General features: G+C 47.7%; 1 protein-coding gene across 1 annotated transcript in view; it reads right to left on the reverse strand.

Annotated features, from left to right (window-relative positions):
• The window catches only part of BST1 (bone marrow stromal cell antigen 1), a 48,265-nt gene extending 36,958 nt beyond the window's left edge, over positions 1–11,307 (reverse strand). Inside the window, exons 1-8 of the mRNA XM_012724070.1 lie at positions 11,081–11,307; positions 9,808–9,934; positions 7,616–7,751; positions 7,295–7,377; positions 4,947–5,023; positions 4,491–4,583; positions 3,185–3,271; positions 1,213–1,272 (exon numbers count right to left, since the gene is read on the reverse strand). Coding sequence (XP_012579524.1) covers positions 1,213–1,272; positions 3,185–3,271; positions 4,491–4,583; positions 4,947–5,023; positions 7,295–7,377; positions 7,616–7,751; positions 9,808–9,934; positions 11,081–11,238 — 821 coding nt within the window. The 5' untranslated portion in view covers positions 11,239–11,307. The remainder of the gene's footprint in view (positions 1–1,212; positions 1,273–3,184; positions 3,272–4,490; positions 4,584–4,946; positions 5,024–7,294; positions 7,378–7,615; positions 7,752–9,807; positions 9,935–11,080) is intronic.
• Positions 11,308–19,136: the final 7,829 nt, after the last annotated feature.

A 19,136-nucleotide genomic window follows, 5' to 3' on the forward strand; every position in this document is an offset into this window, starting at 1 on the left:
GATAAGCGCGGCTGGATCTACCCCTCGTCTGCTCCCCTGAGCCATCTCGTGGATTCCCCACAGTGGTGCCAGGAGCTCGCCCACCCTTCCCTGTGGTACATTCGCCCTGCATGCTGATGCCAGGGCCAGCTGGCGACGCTCCCCATCGCTGGACATGGCATCATCGGAGGTTCAGGAGGAAGAAAGGCAATGTGCTGACCTAAGACGTGGCGAGAATTCCAGGTCAAAATGTGGATTCTGGTGATGCCAGAGTATTTGAAACAGAACTTGCTACATCATTGGAGACCAATAGAAAATACGGTTGTTTTGTTGTTTTGTTTGTTTGTTTTTTAATTATGAAACGACCCCACCGCCCTGGACTTCAGGCCCAAGCAGGTGGCCCACAAATGTGTACCTCGGCGCCACCTGACGGACATGTCCTGTAATTGCACCTCTGGGTCACATAAGGTCCCAGACTAGATTTATTCTCCTCCAAAACCTGCTTTTGTTGTAAAACAGCTAACTAATTAATAAAGTGATTCATTTAGTTTTATTTTTAATGAAATAAAATGATTCCTATGCAAGAAACATCTCTTCATCTTTTTCTAGTTCTTATACCTCGCTCTAGAGGTAAGCGCTGATAGCAATCTGGAGGTTATCTTCTCATGTCCTTGGGTGAGAAAAGAAGCTTCCTTGAGATACCACACCGGCGAGCATGCCTGTTTGCATGTGTGTGTGTGCTGCTACAGACACAGAATGCTCTGGAAGGACATCCAAGAAATTAGAAATAGCGGCTGTGTCTGGGTAAGAGAATTGCGAGTTGGGGGATAAAGGTAGAAAGACAGCCACTTTCTCTCCCCTTTTGTAACTTTGAATTTCACCTCAGGCATATGTGTTACTTTTCCTGGAAAATTAATGATCTTAAAACCTATTATGGCTAGGTAGTAAAAGGTGAGCTCTTGTCATCCCACTCTTAGAAATTCTGCTGAAGCAAGTGCAACTGGAGCAGAGGTCTGCCCAGGGCAAGCTCTGCACCACAACACAGCCACAGCCAATCAAGTCAAAGCCACAGCAACCCGGGAGCTCAGAGAGACTGAGAGACGGGAGGGCAGGTGTGCGAATGCACCGAGGCACGTTGGTGGGAGGAGTGAACTCCTACTGCAACTCATCCCTGGTCTGAGAGGAGTCAGGACTGCCTTGAAGAAGCAAGGCTCAGGCTAAGACTCTACTTACGAGTTTAAGACACAGTCTGGGTGAGAGCTGTGGTCCACGCACTTGAGCAGCTTCACTGGTCTGCAGAAAGCAAAGGCAGACATTGAAAGGACTATTGCAACAGCACCCTGCATTATTGACAGTGGGCCCAGCAGGTACTGGAGAGCCTACATCGGACCTCGACAGGCACATCAATTATTTCCTTTCTAAAATATTAGGCAGCATTTTTTAAGCAATTACTATGTACCCCCCAAAAAAAAAATTCACAATGATTATCATCTCCAACCTGCCCATGGGTTAGGAGAGAGTTGGCCGGAGAACCTTGCCTGTGTTCTCAGAGGAGCGAGCTGCAGAGTTGAAATTTGAGCTCTCCAGAGCCCAGGGGTGGAAACTCTTCTGTGCAGATGTATGATTTTGCTTTGAAAATCTCCTGATAAATACTTTGGGCCGAGGTTGGAGCTGAAGCGCAGGGGGTGGTGGCTGGCTCCCAGGTTCCAGCAAAGGAAGGCAGGTGCCCAGCAGAGGGAGAAGACACAGCACTCACTGCACCCCGGGGAGGACGGGCAGGCAGGGAAGCAGTAGGGCAAGAGGAGCCCTAGAGGCGGCTCAGCAGGCATCAGGAGGCGGCTCAGGGTCCCAGGGCAGGTGGCCGGAGCGACTGACGGACAACTGACCTACATCATTTGCTCGATGGGATCTCTGTGACTCATTTCTTCTCTCCAGTAACGTGTACACACCACACGTATATTTGTTACTGTTGTGTTATACCGTGTACGGGAGCAAAGATCTGCCACCCCAAAGTGTCTTTTTATTAATTAACTCACTTAATTTGTTTAACTTATTATCAACCAATTATTAGTTAATATTTAAATTTAAATTAATTACAGGGACCTGAAGGCTGGGCGGAAGTGGCTTTTGATGTCTGCATAGCAAATACAGTTTACCTTCCCTCACACGGTGGAGAAGCAGGACTTCATCTGCACATCTTTGTCAAATCCACCTTCCCCGTAAATGGCCTGACTTTCCTTTCTCCTCCCTCAAAGTGTGGCCTAGCTGAGCCACACTATTACTATTACGGATGCATCTGAAGCCATGAGGTGGGCCCCTCAGTCCTGCCTGGCGCCCACCCTGCAGACAGGAGGTGCATATATTTATCATTCAAACTTCTTAATGACTTTTTCTCTTAGCGCTCTGTCTCATGCATAGAAGAATCTAGAGGACTACAAGATGACTCCCTTTGTAACAGAGGCATGTGTGACTGGAGAGCCACACCTCCAGGAAGCTTTGCCTAGGGGCAAAGATTGTCTAGTCCATGCAGGCTTTGAGAGGGCAGAGGGCGGCAAGGCCTGTGGATGGTCGTGAGTGCTGGACATTCTGAGGTGTCATTTGCACCCTGCCACACCAACAGACTTTTAAGAGCTCCACCCAATTACCATCTCAGCTCCTGAGGAAGCAGAGAGGAGACCCAGGAGCAGAGGCAGAGGAGAGCAGGGAGCAGCCAGCAGGGAGCAGCCGAGGCTTTTCGGGCAGGGGAGGGCTCTCAGCTGTCGGAGTTTATCTAAACTTCCAAGAATTGAGAAAGCCCTCGAGTGACATCTGATTATAAACGTGTAAAGTGCCTCGCCCAGAATGTGCTCAATAAATGGTAGCTATTACTGTTTTAGCGGTCTACAGTCAAGACGGCTCTGGATGAAGGGTCTCAAAGTCCAGCTTGATACCTGCCCACCGGCAGGGCGGAGTCCAGCTCACTATCAGCTTACTGGCGCGACTTACGCTCTGCGCGGAGAGTAAATCAGACACAAACGTGAAAGACCGCTGGGTCCTTTCGTTCCTCGAAAGGACTCTGGACAGAGCCCTGGCCAGGAGGCGTCTCCAGACCCTGGAGGCACAGTCCCGCGGCTGCTAGCGTGGCTCCAGCAAAGCCCTCTCCAGAGTCCCGGCCCCCCACACCGCAGTAGCCCCGCGGACGCGCACGGAGGGTCGCGCCACCTACGCGTAGTCGTTAATGCAGCTGTACTGAAAGCCCATTCCCTTCAGTCTGTTTTCCAGGACGTTCACGCTCCCTTCGCCACAGGATTCCCTAGAACAGAAAAGCATGCATATGTAACGACATGCAGAAGAGGGCACAGAGCCCCAAACTTCCCCCACCCCCCGCTAAAGCTGGGGCTCACATCAGAGGCAGGAGGAGGGAAGGAGGAATTATCTTCTAGTTTTAATTAAAAATCTTTTGACCCCCTGCTCCGGAATATTCTGCTCTCTGCGGGTTATAGCAAAATCTCTCGATCGCCAAGCGGCGCTCGCGGTCAACCCGCTGCAACCGGCGGACCTCAGCGCATCCCCCGGAGGACCAGCGCCGGCGCATGCGCAGCACGCCAGCGCGAAGCCATCAGGGTCCACGCTCTTCTGTTCAGTGAAATGACCGGGCACAGAGCCAAGTGCCAGCCTGTTCAGCGCTCCGTGTGCTAAGTTACCCTTCGAATGACAATGTGAGTCCCAAGATAAGAAAATGACCCCAGAGCTACATCACTAGAGGTAAGTGCAGCTAACATTGGGGTGTCTGTCACCCCACGCTTTCAAAGTATATTCATTACTCTGAGTCCTTTTACCTGTATCAGCGGGATTCTGCGGCTCAATGCGTTTTGCCTTCTCCTTTCCCCATCTGTGTATAAACACTCTGTCCTTATTTTTTTAAAAAAAAGATTTATTTATTTGCGCATACAGAACTGGGGTACAGACCAGAGGCTCAGGGGTGGTGAGAGGATTCACCAGAGACAGAGCGGGGAGCAGAACAGGCAGATGGACGAAGTACACCGCTGAGGGGAGCAGCGGGCGGGCCAGGAGAGGTCTGCCGCGCCATGTGGTCGCCTCCGGGGCAGGCAGGAATCGAACTCATGCAGAAGTGGCTTTAGTTTCTCAGTGCTGTGCTTTAACCCACTGCGCCACCAGCGAGGGCCACTCTGTCCTTATTTTTAATTCGCATGGTCTCCCTCATATCCGCAGAACATAATTCAGAAAACCACATGGTGCGGCAGACCTCTCCTCTCTCGCCTGCTGCTCCCCTCAGCAGTGGACTTCATCAGTCTGCCTGTTCTGCTCCCCTAACACCTCTGGCCTGTACCCCAGCTCTTGTATGCATAAATACATAAATCTTAACAAAAAAAAAAAAAAGAAGAAGAAGAGGACCAAGTCTCCTCCCAAGGTCTTCTCCAGACTGTTATTTGCCTAAAACAACTTGATCACATCATCTCCAAGAAAACATGTTTGCACAATTTATCATCATCAACTGCAACATAACTTACACTATGGGTCCCCCAATTTCATGCATAACCCAAATCTCAAATCGAGTGATCTTCTCCTTCTTAAAGTAGGGAATTTCATAGTCTGCAAAAAAACTGAGAAACAGAAGAGTCAGTTCGTAAAGTCCATAGGCAATGTGATTTTTTTCCACCTCACTGCTCGTTGACTTACACATTTAGGGTTTTTTGTTTTGTTTTGTTTTGTTTGTTTGTTTTTTTTTTAGCACTTCCTAGAGTTATTTATTTTGCTCATGTCTCCATCAGCTGTTATTAGTATACGTGGTATAAATGTGTAGATTTGGCTCTGATTTCCAGGGCATTTAATTGCTTTGCTTTGCCTGACTTTAGAAAATCCAGCACTAGATTGGGGATTAGAATCACCTCAGTAAGTCTCTGTTCAAACAAGTAAATAACCCTTTTGGCATTCTTTGCTATGTTGGCTGGGGTTGGTGTTCTTACCCTTTGAGGGGATAGGCTCCTGTTGGTTCAGAGCCATTCAGCATAACGTAGATCACCCCAGAACTGTCCTCTGCATACTGTAAGAAGCAATTTTTGAATTAATTAGGACAGGTCATTTTCAGGTAAAAAATGAACGGTTTAAAAAAATAACTGGCCCATCTAGATTCTGACAAGGATGTCATGGATTTGGTATTTCACTAGGCTAGTGGGGGGGGGGGGGACACACCTTAGAAAGCAAATTTCTCTGAAATGTAACAAACCCAAACTAAGTCAATCCAGGTCTGGGATCTACCACAAGGATATAATGTTAAAAAGCATCAGATTGTGACTTTGTGTCAGCTGGAAACCTGGAAGACATGTTACCACAAGCAAGCTCACAATCCAGTGACTTTCAATAGCAGAGACTGGTTTTATGCTCACCCTACATACTCATCCCAGATCCCCTCGGGTTGTGCCCCAAATGTCCTCACTCTTGGAGCTCAGCTGGGAAGCAGTTTCCTAAGCCACTGTTATGGTCCCATGTTCTGGCTGTGATCCATTCACAATCTCCCCGTTTTTAATAAGGGGCTCTGGCACCCAGTGCCCACTGATTGGGGCTTTCAGTTCACTTCAAGTGGGACCTGTGTAGTGGCGTCAGCTGGCAGGAGGGCATGGGAATAAACAGGATGTTGGTTGCCTTTAGGCTGGAGACCCTTCCCTCCATGGTAGGGAAACTGACCAAAGTTCCTCTCACTGTCACTAACAATGGACCCCGTGGGCACTTGAGGTCCAGAGCAGAAAATGGAACAAAGCCAAGCGCCTCCTTCAAAGGGGCTTCATGATGGCAGGTGGGAAGACCCAGGACCCACCTGTCAATAGAGCTGACAGTTCAAAGTTGACCCTCATCTACGGCTTTATTTCTACTCTTTGCTCTAACCCTGGTGACAGAGAGTGTTAAAATTACTCATTGGCATTTTTTGTCACCGATAAGGATCATCAGCTCTGGGAACAACAGTCTCTGAAGAACAGACCTATCACACAGGAATCACTTCTAAATTCTCCAGCTCAGCTACTCTCCTGTCACCTCCTCTCCAGTTAACATCATCCTCCTGGACACTGCTGATCCCATGTTCAGATCTCAGGGGCTGCAGGGTCTCCCCTGCAGCAAGGACAACCCATGCAGCACAGCAGTCACACTCACCTTGAGGACCTTGGTCCTCTTTCCCATTTTCATGCTAGTGAGTAAAAAGGCTGAGAAGCCAGTACTCAAGAGGAGAAACCCAAAGCCAAGAAGGCCGATGCTGGTATGAGGCTAAAAAGGGAACTCAAGGCCAAAATGCCTAAGAAGGGGGCCCTCCACTGCAATGGAAGCCCTGTGCTAGTCAGGGGGACGGGCAGGTAGCCCATCGGCTGTGTATTCTAGAAAGGCCACAAACAAGAGCAAGTGTTCAGCCGCTTAGTCCAGGATTGAAAAGAGAAATAAGATTCTTGCTACCATCACAAACCAATGGTGGTACCCGAGTGAGTTAACCTCGCAAGATGCTGAGCTGTTATCCCACTGGAGATGCACCTTGACAGCTGCTGAGCCATGGCAGCTGAGATAATCATGACCCTTGCCCCAGACCACTCTGACCCTGCTCACAGAGGCCAGAGGGGATTCCTGTAGCATCTGAGCAGTGGCTACTTGTGACAGGACTTCTGTCTGCCCACTGCATTCCTCCGCATGGAACACACCAGAAATTTGCCATCACCACCTCCATCAAAACGAGTATCAGTGATGCGAAAATCCCCAAGCATCTCTCTGATGCTGACCTCCAGAGGAAGCTGTGTTAGCCCAATGCCAGGGAGGTGAGGTCAGCCACGCAGAAGGAGAAACTGGAGGTGAATGAGCAGTGCCAGAGTGACCAGAAGCTGAGTCAAACCTGGAGGTTGGCACCAGGACCAGCTTTGATTTCTGGACCATACTCTCCCAGATGGAGCTGACCCTCAGAAGTGGGTGTTCTAAATTTCTTACAGAGCATCTCATTAAGTAAAAGATCCATTTTTAAGAATCACTTTGATTTAAAATCATAAAAGCACAACAAGGAACCAGTTAGCAACAAGGACCACTCCATAATCTCAGGGAAAGCTAATTCACCAAATGTTTTCTCTGGGTCAGGCACTGCCTTAAATAGTTTGTTGTTTTTTTGTTTTGTTTTGTTTTGTTTTTTTGTTTTTTTTAATCTTCACAACTTTAGGAAACAGAGAAAATGAATCAAAAATATTGCCTGTTTTGAAAGTAAAGCTAAAGAAGCTAAGTAGTGAGCGTCTCTGAACACCCCTGCCCATAGCCAGGGGCCCCACATGGGCCGGCTGGCTCCCAGGATTACCTGCATGGAAGCCCTTTTCCAGTAAGAATCCACAGGGTTGTTTTCACAGTCTTGCATTGTAGGGCAGGACTCATAGTCCAGTCCTAGGGGGATAACAGGCACATACATTTGATTTCAAAGATTACGTCAGGGAAGGACGAATTGAAAATATTTACTGGCTTCAGCAAATGTATGCAGCCTGCATGATCCTGTTGTCATTTGCACAAAAAGGAAGTGCCAAAGGCAAAGAGCTGCAGGATTGGTACCAAGGAACCTGGCACAGCAAGGACCAGCTCTGGGGACAGCGGGGCTGCAGCAGGCCTGGCCATTGTGCAGTCGTACCCGATCCATTTTTGTGTCCACACCAGCTCATGAAGTCACCAACCCTGCCATACAGAACGTCACACAGAGGCACAAAGCGACGCGTGTTGTCGGAAAAGCTAGTGACCAGGAGGTGGTTGTTTTCCCAATACAGTGCCTATGGAAACAACAAACTAAAGATTAACATATAAAATTAAAACAAACTTTTTCCAGGTACACTGTCAAGACAGGTCAGGCCCCCCATTTCTCATTCAAATCTGACTTCCTTATAACAGCTGGACTTTACCCACTTAGTGTCCCTTCCTCTCCCCTCATCCCAAAAGCTACATACAAGTGTAATGGAATATTTGCCCAGCGGTGCAATATAGTACAGTGGACATATAAATAATTCAGTTTGCAGGTGGCTTGGCAAAGATCGAGGGGCCTGGGTTGGTCCATGATTATGTCACTTATATCATGATGTGTGAGCTTGACCAAGTATGTGATCCCCCTGTGCCTCCGTTTCCACATCTGGAAGATGGGGAGAGTGAGCCCCTTCTCCTATGACTGAGCTATGGTCAGGATGATAGGTCACCACAACAAGCGCTTGTATCACGTGAAATGTCTCAAAAATGCATTCCTTTTGTCTTCACGTAATAATAGCACCAATGACAGTATCTCACTCTATTCACTCCTCAGATTCCAGGAGTCCCATCACTTATGTCTAGAGTAGACACTTCCAGGAGCTCTGGGACTGTTTTCTCCCTCCTGCACCCGTGGCCCTTAGCACCATGTCTAGTCCATGGAGTAGCTTAGTAAGTAGTTAATGACTTTAATAATAAAGGTGTGGTTCTCCTTATACTGACAGGCAGCTGGCTTCTGTATACACAAACATAATAATCTTGTTGCAGTCCATTATATCTTCAAGCTTCCAAGCACCATTCAGCTGCCTTTACAAATGAAAACAAACAAACAAACAAAAGATTTTTTTTTTTTTTTAAATCAAAGGACTCAGCCTTATAATGAAAATTCAGGTTAAGAAATTCTGTGAGTGCCCTCCCTGGTGGCGCAGCGGGTTAAAGCACAGCACTAAGAATCGAAAGCCACTTCCACATGAGTTCGATCCCCGCCTGCCCCGGAGGTGACCCACATGGCGCGGCAGACCTCTCCTGACCCGCCCGCTGCTCCCCTCAGCAGTGTACTTTGTCGATCTGCCTGTGCTGCTCCCCACTCTGTCTCTGGCGAAGCCTCTCGCCGCCCCTGCACCTCTGGCCTGTACCCCAGTTCTGTATGCACAAATAAATAAATCTTTAAAAAAAAAAAGAAAGAAAGAAATTCTGTGGAATCTAAAACAAACAAACAAAAAAGCAAGTAAAATCCAAACTCATAGAAAAAAAGATCAGATTTGTAGTTGCCAGAGATGGGAGTGGGGTGCCGGGGGATTAGATAAGGGTGGTCGAAGGCACCAAGTTCTAGCATCAGTACTAAGGGTGAGCACAGGGTGAACACTGCTCTTAGAGTAAAGCCTGAGAGTTCTTTCTTTTGGAATCCAAGATGAGATGATGCATGTTAACTAAAGCTATTGTATTAATCATTTCGTGTTATCTGGAAGTCACATCATCACGTTGTGGACCTTATTTTTGCAGTATTATCAAATATATCTCAACAAAACTGTGGAATGAGGAAATATTACATACTAAGTTATTATGTATTAAACATCATATAGCAAATACAAAGGTATCTTACACTTAAGCTACCGTTCTGTGCAAGTTATTAGAATGTAGAGGGCAGAGAGACCTCAAACCTGTGGTTTTCTTAAGGAAACCAGCACCAAATGAATGGAATCTTAAGGTCTCTGAAAGTGGGAGTAGCCCCTGCGGGAAGTGAAGTGGGCTTCTGAGTAACTCTGGCCTCGGGGCCCAGCGGGGACTGAGGGTGTCTGGAATGACTGATGCGGGGGCCCAGCGTGAACAGTGTGGTGACATCCTGAAGTCCTTGGGATTTCTGGACTGACTTGTGGCTTAGGGAATTTTCCCTTTCCACTGGTTTATGGACAGTATGTCCAGAATCCCCGCTGAGGACAAAAGTACCTTCCTGTGTGGGTCAAGCACCCTGAGTTTCTTGCTGCATGTTTGCATGACACTGTCATTCGCTGGGGGCAGCTCCTGTCAGACCTGCTATGCACCTTCTACCTCATAGAGACCAGAGATCTGTGTCTGTGTGTGTGTACTTACCTTGTCTCTGGGAATGGAGTGCCTGGAGAGATTAATAAAAAGATCGTAGTCGGAGAAAGTCACATTACAGGGATCCTTGTAGAAAACCACTTGAAAGGCTTCCCAGATGGCCGTGCAGTTCTTGTCCCTGCGCCAAAGGACACATTAGAAACCAGAAAGTGGCACCCGCAGCGGACGGCTCCTCCCAAGAGCCCGAGAGCTTTACCCGGGAACCTGCCAGCTGTCAAGGCCACAGAGCCAGGCTGCAGACAGGGCACCATGCCCAGCATTAACCCAACTCAAAAGAGGAAAACAAAGTCGCGGGGGTGGCAGCAGCATCTCAGAAGAGATGTCTTGGAGCTCAGGGTCCAGTCCTGCCCGGCCACAGGGCAGAGGTCACAGCTCCCATGCAGCACTGGGCTCTGACCCCTGCAGGGAGCTGGGCCCCCCAGTGGGGGCCTGCAGGGCGGGGTCAGGCCGAGCACAGGGCCGGGTTACATGGCAGTGAGTGCCAGGTGTGGGGTCTGCCCGGGCATGAACTGTGCCTCCAGCACCAGCAGACTCCTGGGCTCCTCGCTCTGCCAACCCACGTGCCCACGTGAGGCTTCTGCTTCTCCTGGTGGCTGGTGGGTATTGTGGGTGCTCCTTGTAGGGCACCTCTCGCTTTATTTGCTCAAAATATGCCCCAGTGAAAACTATTGAAAGGGACTTATGAGAGATGGAAAAAGTGAGTCCAAAGAGGCCCCAAAATAAGGTGGACCGTGTTGGCAAGGAAGACTCAACATTTAAAACTACTGTGATGAAGAGGGCTGAACTATGAATTCCAGAAGCACCGGGACTCAGGGAACCTGGCTGGAGCCCGAAGCCCTGTGCTGTGGGGTCTGTGCTGGCTGGCACCCAAAGTCCCTCTCCTCGGGCTCTGATGCCCCCATTCTTACACACACATGCCTCCTCACCTGGAGACTGACCTGCCTTCTTCCCCCTCACACATATCCGCCCACAGAGACCACTCTCACCCAGACACACACCTCTCACTGGTAGATCAACCCCAATCCTACTTCACACACACACACCTGCCTCTTCTCTAGCCCCCACACAGTGAGCCCTCACCTGGAGACACCCCCACCCCTACCTCACCCCCTTGCCTCCTCCTCTCTCCCTCCCTCTTTTCCTTCACCAGCCTTCCTCCCCTCACCTCCCCAATCCTCCCCACCTAACCCCTCTACCTTTTCTCTTCCCAGCCTGGCCTGCACTGAACCTCCATCCCTGCCTCCCCCCCCCCCTCGGTGCTCACCTCCGTTCCTCCGGGCTCAGAAGGTCCAGGTACTGTGCACAGCGGCCCATGAAGAGGCTTTGCAGGTGAGGGTGGCTGCCCTGCCCATGCCATCCCCGGGCGCCGGCCAGTAGCAGCAGCAGCAGCGGCCAAGAAGACACACACCCCAGGGAAGCCATTGAGGGACTTTGCTTCCTCTTCTGGGCAGAGGGTGGCTCCCCTACTCCTGGCCGGACTCACCCCTACTTCCTCGCTCCCTCGTGGCCTCTGTCCACTAGGAATTGATCAGGATGTGATGCAATCTGGATCACAAGCCCCCCCCCCCCCCCGGCAATCCCAAGTGTGGTCGAGCAGGTACAGTGCACAGGACGTTTTAAAAGCATCAGCTGGGAGCCGTCTGCACTCTGTCATTCCTGGCAGGGTTTTTAGACTGGCTGTCAGCCCCTTGTCATTTGGTAGCTGGACAAATGACCCCAGACAGAGGGCTGCCTTTCTGCCTGCTGGCTGGAAGGTCTTCAGCTCTGGGGGCGCCCCAATGGCTGAGTCCGCCTGTCTGATTTTCACCTTGAAGTCTCCAATGTTGCACCTTACACAGAAGACGTCTGTGGACCCTTAACAAGTTTCACAGTCTGATTTCCCTCCCCTGGTGGAGGGAACATCACTGCAGCTTTGGCTTTTGTCTAATCTTAAGATTCTGCAGCAGGGAGTCCGGAAAGAGAAGCCACGCTGGGGCACAGGTATTGAGAGTTCAGTCACCAAGATTGTCCCGTCCAGAATAGAGGATGAGTGGGGGAGGGTTGTTTTCAGGAAATAATCACCACCAAAATGAACATGTTTCGATCTGTTCCTCTGCAAATGGAATCACTAATTCTCATGCTATCAGTACAAGGCAGGGTTAGCATCTCCACTTTCCAGACGAGCGAAGTCAGGGAGGTCATGTGTAGGGGGTCCCCATCTCCTTTCCCAACAGACTCAAAACCCTCATGGCCCTGAGAAAAAGGCAAAGAGGCTAAAATTAAAGAATGGCTCCTTTTTCTTCCACGCTAGGGCTCAACTTGGGACATCACAAGGGACAGAACAGTGGCTCTCAGCTAGTCTGCGAAGGGGTGAGACCGGAGAGTAGTTGAGGTGAGTTCCGTCTTCAGAAGAAACTTTTCCTGACTCCAGTCCAACAGCAACAAACACTAACACCATGGAGTGGTCTAGAAATAGTAATGGGTAGATACTGGAAGAATTCAGAGGAATATGAGAGGAAAAGTCTGTCAATAGATTATCGCCTTAACAGACTTTTAGTAGAGAGCAGGTCTTGCTGGGGCAGACTCAGAAGCGAAACACATGGTAGAGAAAACTGTATTTTGAGGATATCTAAATCAGCATACAGTTTGTAGAAAGATGCATATTTAAAGCACTTCAGTGAGAACTCAGAAGGAAATGAGGAGCAGCTCCTGGAAGCCTGTAGAAAGTGCTCCTGTTATAGACTGGCAGGTAGCTTAGATAATTATGTCCTATCATTCTGTACAAACAGAGCATGGGAACAGTGAACTTGGATCTTCCGTTGAGATTTGCATCGAAGTATTGAAAGTATGATTTGGCGTTGTGTTGCTTTCAGTAAAATGTGAAAGAAATAGACTGAGAAAACTGTTACAAAAGGAACCAGAATCTGATGGTCTGGGAATTTCTCTGCCTATCCAGATTGTAAAAGCTACTGAAGGGGAGAGACCCAAGTGAGGAAAGTTGCCTTCTGGAAAGGCAAATTTGTGACTGGACAGCCTTTAGAAACACTTTTTAAGTAGCTGTAAATTACATATAGAATTAAAAGATTCGCCTTGACCAGATTTAAGTATGGTTAACCGTTTGCTAGTGCTTGCAATGTACAAGAAGTTAGGAGTTTCAAGCACCACAGGGCCTTAGGGATTGTGTGGAACAGGTCCTCTCAGCCAAAAGCCCAAAGCAGAGCTGAGACGGTTCCAGCACAGTCACAGAGTAGCCTCTGTTCTAATGATGCTGGGAATCCTTGTGGCACAAAAAGCTGTTGAGAATGTTCCTCCCACGATGTTCTAAAAGGGACAGACCAGGGACAAAATGACAAGAAGGTTGTCCCAAAATTCTACAGAAAACAGGCTGAAGAAAACCACTCAGTGACAGATGTGTCCTGTTCTTCGTGAAGCTTTACAATGAGAAGGTGAACCCGGGGTACAGAGGGCAGAGGTGCAAGTCAAATCACGTATGAGTCATTCCCAGACTTTGATGCTTAATGTGGTTTGCCCAGGTGGATTCTGAGTAACTGGCCGGTGCCTGCCAGTCTCCCTCTCTGAAAGGGAGTGGCTGTTAGTGTTTCCTCATGCCCATCCCTCCACAGTGTTTTTGGAGTACATAATTTCTTTTTTTTTGTTTAAGATAGATTTATATTTATTTATAATTTTTAAGATTTATTTATTCATGCATACAGAACTGGGGTACAGGTCAGAGATGCAGGGGTGGTGAGAGGATTCACCAGAGAATGAGTGGGGAGCAGGACAGGCCGACTGATGGACTACACTGATAAGGGGAGCAGTGGGCGGGTCAGGAGAGGTCTGCCGCACCATGTAGGTCACCTCCCCTCTGGCTGGGGATCAAACTCATACTGCATGGCGACTATAGCTTCAGAGTGCTGCACTTTAACCCTTTGTGCCACCAGGGAGGGCCCCTCTCATACACTTTAAATCATTTCCCTATTATTCCAAATGCCTACTACAATGTAAATGCTATTTAAGCAGTCATACCACTATATTTCATAGGCAAAAATCATAAGAAAAAAAAATTCTGTAGCTGTGGAGTACAGGTCGACCTACACAGGCCTACTAATCTGGCCCTCTGAAGGAACCAGCTCAGTCTCTGAGGGGGAGTGGGCAGGAATACTATCAGCCCGCGCAGAAGCCTAGACTCTTCTGAGGTATAGTCCACTGACCCTTGTTACTTCCTGCATGGAGTTGGACCTCAGGAAAGGGTCACACTCTGGGCCCGACGTCATTGTCCTGAGTAATCAATTGTGCCTATGACCCAGTGCTTGCGTGGGTCATAGGCAAGATAATGTACTCAAAGGTCCCATAGGCATGGGCCTCTATGATGAGGGCCATTCCTCAGTCCACCCCCGTCCAACCCCCTGCCCACAAAGACTCATATCCCTCCCCTGAGAAATAACATCCATCCATTCGAAGGTTCCCAAGAGTCTTAACCCATTCTGGTACCAAGATAAGTCCAAAACTTCAATTTTCATCTGCCCAGAAGTCTCAAATCATATCTAAATTAAGGTATGGGTACAGTTCTGGCTATAATCCATCCTGGCACAAAATCCTTATTTTGGGCCTGTGAAATTAGAATTTTTGACACAATTAGGAAACTATGTGCTCTAGAGGCCTCGCTCATGGTGCAGGGGTTAAGTCTCAGCACTAGGAAGCTATCAGCAGCCACTGTAGCCACAGTTCCATCCCCAGCCAGGGAGCTGACCTCTCCTGACTCCCCACTGCTCCCCTCAGCAGTGTACTTCAGTGGCTCCACCTGTACTGCTCCCCACCCTGTCTCTGGTGAACCCTCTCATCCCCACACCTCTGGCCTGCACCCCAGCTCTTGTTTATATAAATAGATAAATGTAAGGGCCCTCCCTGGTGGCGCATCGGGCTAAAGCGCAGTAATCTGAAGCTTGAGCAGCCATGTAGCATGAGTTTGATCCCCGTCTGGAGGGGAGGTGACCCACAGGGGCGGCAGACCTCTCCTGACCCACCCACTGCTCCTCTCAGCAGTGTACTTCAGTCTATCTGCATATTCTTCTCCCCACTCTGTCTCTGGTAAATCTTAATCCCTGCACCTCTGGCCTGTAACCTAGTTCTGTAATCACAAATAAATCTTAAAAAAAATAAAGAGGATAAAATAGAATGTACAAGAGGATGTGCATAGGTAATATGCAAATATTACACCATTTAGATAAACATTTTCTATACTTAAGTAATCACAGACTTTGGTATTTCCTGGAACCCATCCCCAGGACACTTAGTGAGAATTATACTCATTACACCCAGAATGCAAATAATCGCTCTGGGAGAGGGGCTGGTTAGCTCCTAGGGGTGAAATCTCCAGGGTCAGTACCTTGGAATCTCTTTATAAAAACATTCTTGAGGGCCCTCCCTTGTGGCGCAGCAGGTTAAAGCACAGCTCTGAGAAGCTAAAGCCACTTCCGCATGAGTTCGATTCCCACCTGTCCCGGAGGTGACCCACAGGGCGTGGCAGGCCTCTCCTGACCCGCCCGCTGCTCCCCTCAGCAGTGGACTTCATTAATCTGCCTGTTCTGCTCCCCACTCTGTCTCTGGTGAAGCCTCTCGCCCTCCGCATCTCTGGCCTGTACCCCAGTTCTGTGTGTATAAATAAATAAATCTTTAAAAAAATTCTTGAATTGAAAGCAGATACCTTCATCCAGAGGACCCCAGTTGCATAGAAATGTGAACTGTCAAGTGATAGTTGTCTCTGACACTACATTTCAGACACACAAAGTAAAACCTGGAACTTCCATAGTATTGAATAACCATGTGTTACTACAACAAAGCTGGGTGCGACGTGGGATAGAAAGGAGTAGCTAGCTGTTGGTTATGGAAAAATCTGTGACAAAAGAAACATCACCTGGTGGGGTGGGGGAATATGTAGAGGCAAGAGATGAAATTGGTTTGAGGAAGATAATAGGCCATACAGATTTCTTAATTATCAGTAATGTGAGAAGCAAGATGGCTGTCCTTGGGATGCTTATAGGTGACTTGACACACGAAACTGGGGTCCAGGCCAGAGGTGCAGGGGCGATGAGAGGACTCACCAGAGACAGAGTGGGGAGCAGGACAGGCAGATCGATGAAATACACTGCTGAGGGGAGCAGCGGGGGGACAGGAGAGGTCTGCCGTGCCATGTTTCAGATCCAGGGCCAGGGATTGACACTGAAGTGGCTGTGGCCAGCTTGTAGTGCTGCGTCCTAACCCATTGAGCACCAGGGAGGGCCCAAAAATCAGATTTTAAAAAGTTAAAAAAGGCAAAGAATTTAGCTGCACATCTAAGGATGATTCCTGGGAACACACCCTCAAGCTAAGACATGTTAGTATTGGCTCACGTGCTCGCCAAATGTGGTTGAACACCCACTTGGGTGTGCTGTGCAAGATGGGCAAGCTCTGTTCGCTGCACATCCATGCCAGGGTGGCAGCAAGACAAGAACTAGCAGCCAAACCAAATGGGTACTGATTACATACAACAGAGAAGGAAAAGGAGTAATGGAGAATATGCCCTAAGGTGCTAAAGAGTGCTTTACGGAAGTAACCCAATCCATTCTCAGAATAGCAACAAGTATGGGACTTCCACAAGTCCCAGGTGATTTCACTCAGGTGGAATATAAACAGAGGAACAGACTAAACTAAACCCAAACAAGAAATCTGACTGCAGAACTGAGGCTATCCAAGGCGCAGGGGGCTTAGTGGACGGTGGGGGGGGGGGGCTAGGCAGCTTTGGCGGTAGGTATAAAGTGTGGTCACAGACATCTGAAGAGTGTCATCTGTTTCCCCAAATCATATACATTGTAAACCAGTACTACAATGAAAATAAGATACAATTTTCAAAACTGTTAAGACCAGAGTCTTTGAAAACCTCCTTCAGATCTCATCTCTCCTCTGCTTAGCTATTCAAAAGTCCCAATAAAAAGCTAGAGCCTCCCTGACATCCTACACAGCCCTTCACTATTTTGGCCCCAATATTCCTTGCACTCCGTGCTTACTGCTCTTTCTAGCGCACTTAATATCGTGTTATGAAGCTTATGATGTTTACTATCCATCAGTCTTTACCAGATCACAAAGCTCCACTACAGAATTTCGTGTCCTCACCCAAGTTCAACAAACTTTCATTCAGTGAACACAACACTACATTATCTTATATTTAAATATACCAAAACAACAAAATCTTCACATACGTTTGATTGATGTTTAACTACAACACAGAAAATTCCACAAAAATAAGAAATAAAACAAAACCACCAGGTCAGGTGTATTGAGCGTGACGGGTGAGCTTGCTGGCGGACAAGCTCACGCCAGCTGGGAATGCGGAGGACAGCCTGCCCACATGCTGCTGTGTCTCCCCTTCTATTTCTTTCCTTTGTTTTTAGTTGGTGAAGACTGAAAACCCTCGTTCACACAAACCAGTGGCTGTGAATGGTAATGGAAGGCGGATACTCTTCCTACCTAGCGAAGGAAGGAAGCCTTTGAAGATGAGATAAAGATCTTCATCGGGAAGGCTGACAGACTTAAGGTTTCATAATCATTCTTCAATGTATGTGAAGAGCTCAGCTGCAATAATTCACTCTTCAGTCTAACTCAATTATTGATTCTGGGTTTTGAGAAGCAAATGGATCTTTGACCCAATAGTTTTCCCTTCATGTCTCAAATTTCTGTTCTGGAAATAGTTAAGTTTGAGACAGTGGCCCTCCCTCGTGGGGCAGTGGGTTGGAGCCGCAGCACTGCAAGCTTCACCACAGCAGCTTCAGTGCAGGTTTCCATCGCACCCCGAGGTGACCACACGGTGTAGCAGACCTCTCCTGACCCGCCCACTACTCCCCTCAGCAGTGTGCTTCGTTGATCAGCCTGTTCTGCTCCCCACTCTGTCTCTGGTGAAGCCTCTCACTGCCCCTGCACCTCAGGCTGCAGCCCAGCTCTGTATGCAGAAATAAATCCTTAAAAAAAAAGTTTGAGACAGCTACACGAGGTACAGCAATACCTTAAGTTTTCTTTCTTTTGAAATGTTTCCAGGAATACTATTCTCTTCAAAAAGTTGCAAAAATCTTGGAAATATGTAGTAGCTGGCACATCACTTTTAAGCTTCATTTGCCAGAGCAACAGTGTTCCAGATCCCTTTGATATACTCCCCATGTGGAAATACACCACTGTTCTTCCCCGACAGTGTCAAACTTAGTACACTAAGAATGCCAAAAATATAAAGACAAGTCAGTATTTCCCAATTCAAAAAAAATGCCAAAAATATCAGCTAAACATGCCAATTTTGCAATCCAAATCTCATCTTTAAAAATACTCACCAAATGAGATTTTTTTTTGTCCCTGAGAAAAATGTACATCCACTTCCTGAGTTCCTAAACCCTGCGTGTGGTACAGTTAGTGGACACAGTCAGTTTCAATTTCTGAACAAAGTGTTTTGAGAAGTCGGCCATTCAGTGAGCTTCCTTTAGTAAAATTAACAGCTATCACTGCATTTTTCAATACTTCCACAAGATTCTATGGAACTTCACTGGATGCTAAAGCTTCACAGTGTATGAAACAATGATTCCACACAGCACCATTATTGGTGACTTCTAGCCATTTTCTAATCATGTGGCTATGTTTTCCACTTAACGCCTGCTGCTCCACACATTCTCCTTTGAAGTTTTTCCAGCTTAACTTAATTGACCAACAAAATATTTCTCTAATTCTGTAAACATATCAACCCACTTTGGTGTGATGTTAAATTTAAACAACACAACAAATCCTCCATAAAATCATCTTGCCAAGCATATCTGACATAAATTAAAAGTGCTGTGCAGTTTCTAGTATCTCATCAAGCTGGATTGCAAAATCGATACCAGACTATAACCGAGTAATAAGCATCATTTCCAAATGTTCTGCATACTACTAATTCAAAGAGCTATTGTGTGATTACTAGGTATGGTTTTAATTTGTCAGCTAACTTATCAAAAATTGTGTGTACCATATCCAGACCCGCTGGCAGGATAATGGTTTCTGCAGCTGTATGAGTCATTTTCTCTTTGCCACAGATATCTGGCTAAATAGGATGATAATAAGACTTTCTCACTAATGATGCCTAATTTGTACTATTAACCTCTGAGCTGGAACCAAAGTTGACCGAGAAATGGGCTCCCGTGCAAACTGCATGTATCCAAAGAGTGGGGCCAAAGAGTAGGTTACCTTTTGGAGATAATAATTTTAGATACTGGCCCTCCCTGGTGGTGCAGTGGGTTAAAGCACAGCACTAAGAAGCTAAAGCCACTTCCGCATGAGTTAGATCCCCGCCT

This window comes from Condylura cristata, unplaced genomic scaffold, assembly GCF_000260355.1.
Source record: "Condylura cristata isolate star-nosed mole 26May11 unplaced genomic scaffold, ConCri1.0 scaffold00012, whole genome shotgun sequence".
NCBI classification, from domain to species: Eukaryota; Metazoa; Chordata; class Mammalia; order Eulipotyphla; family Talpidae; genus Condylura; species Condylura cristata.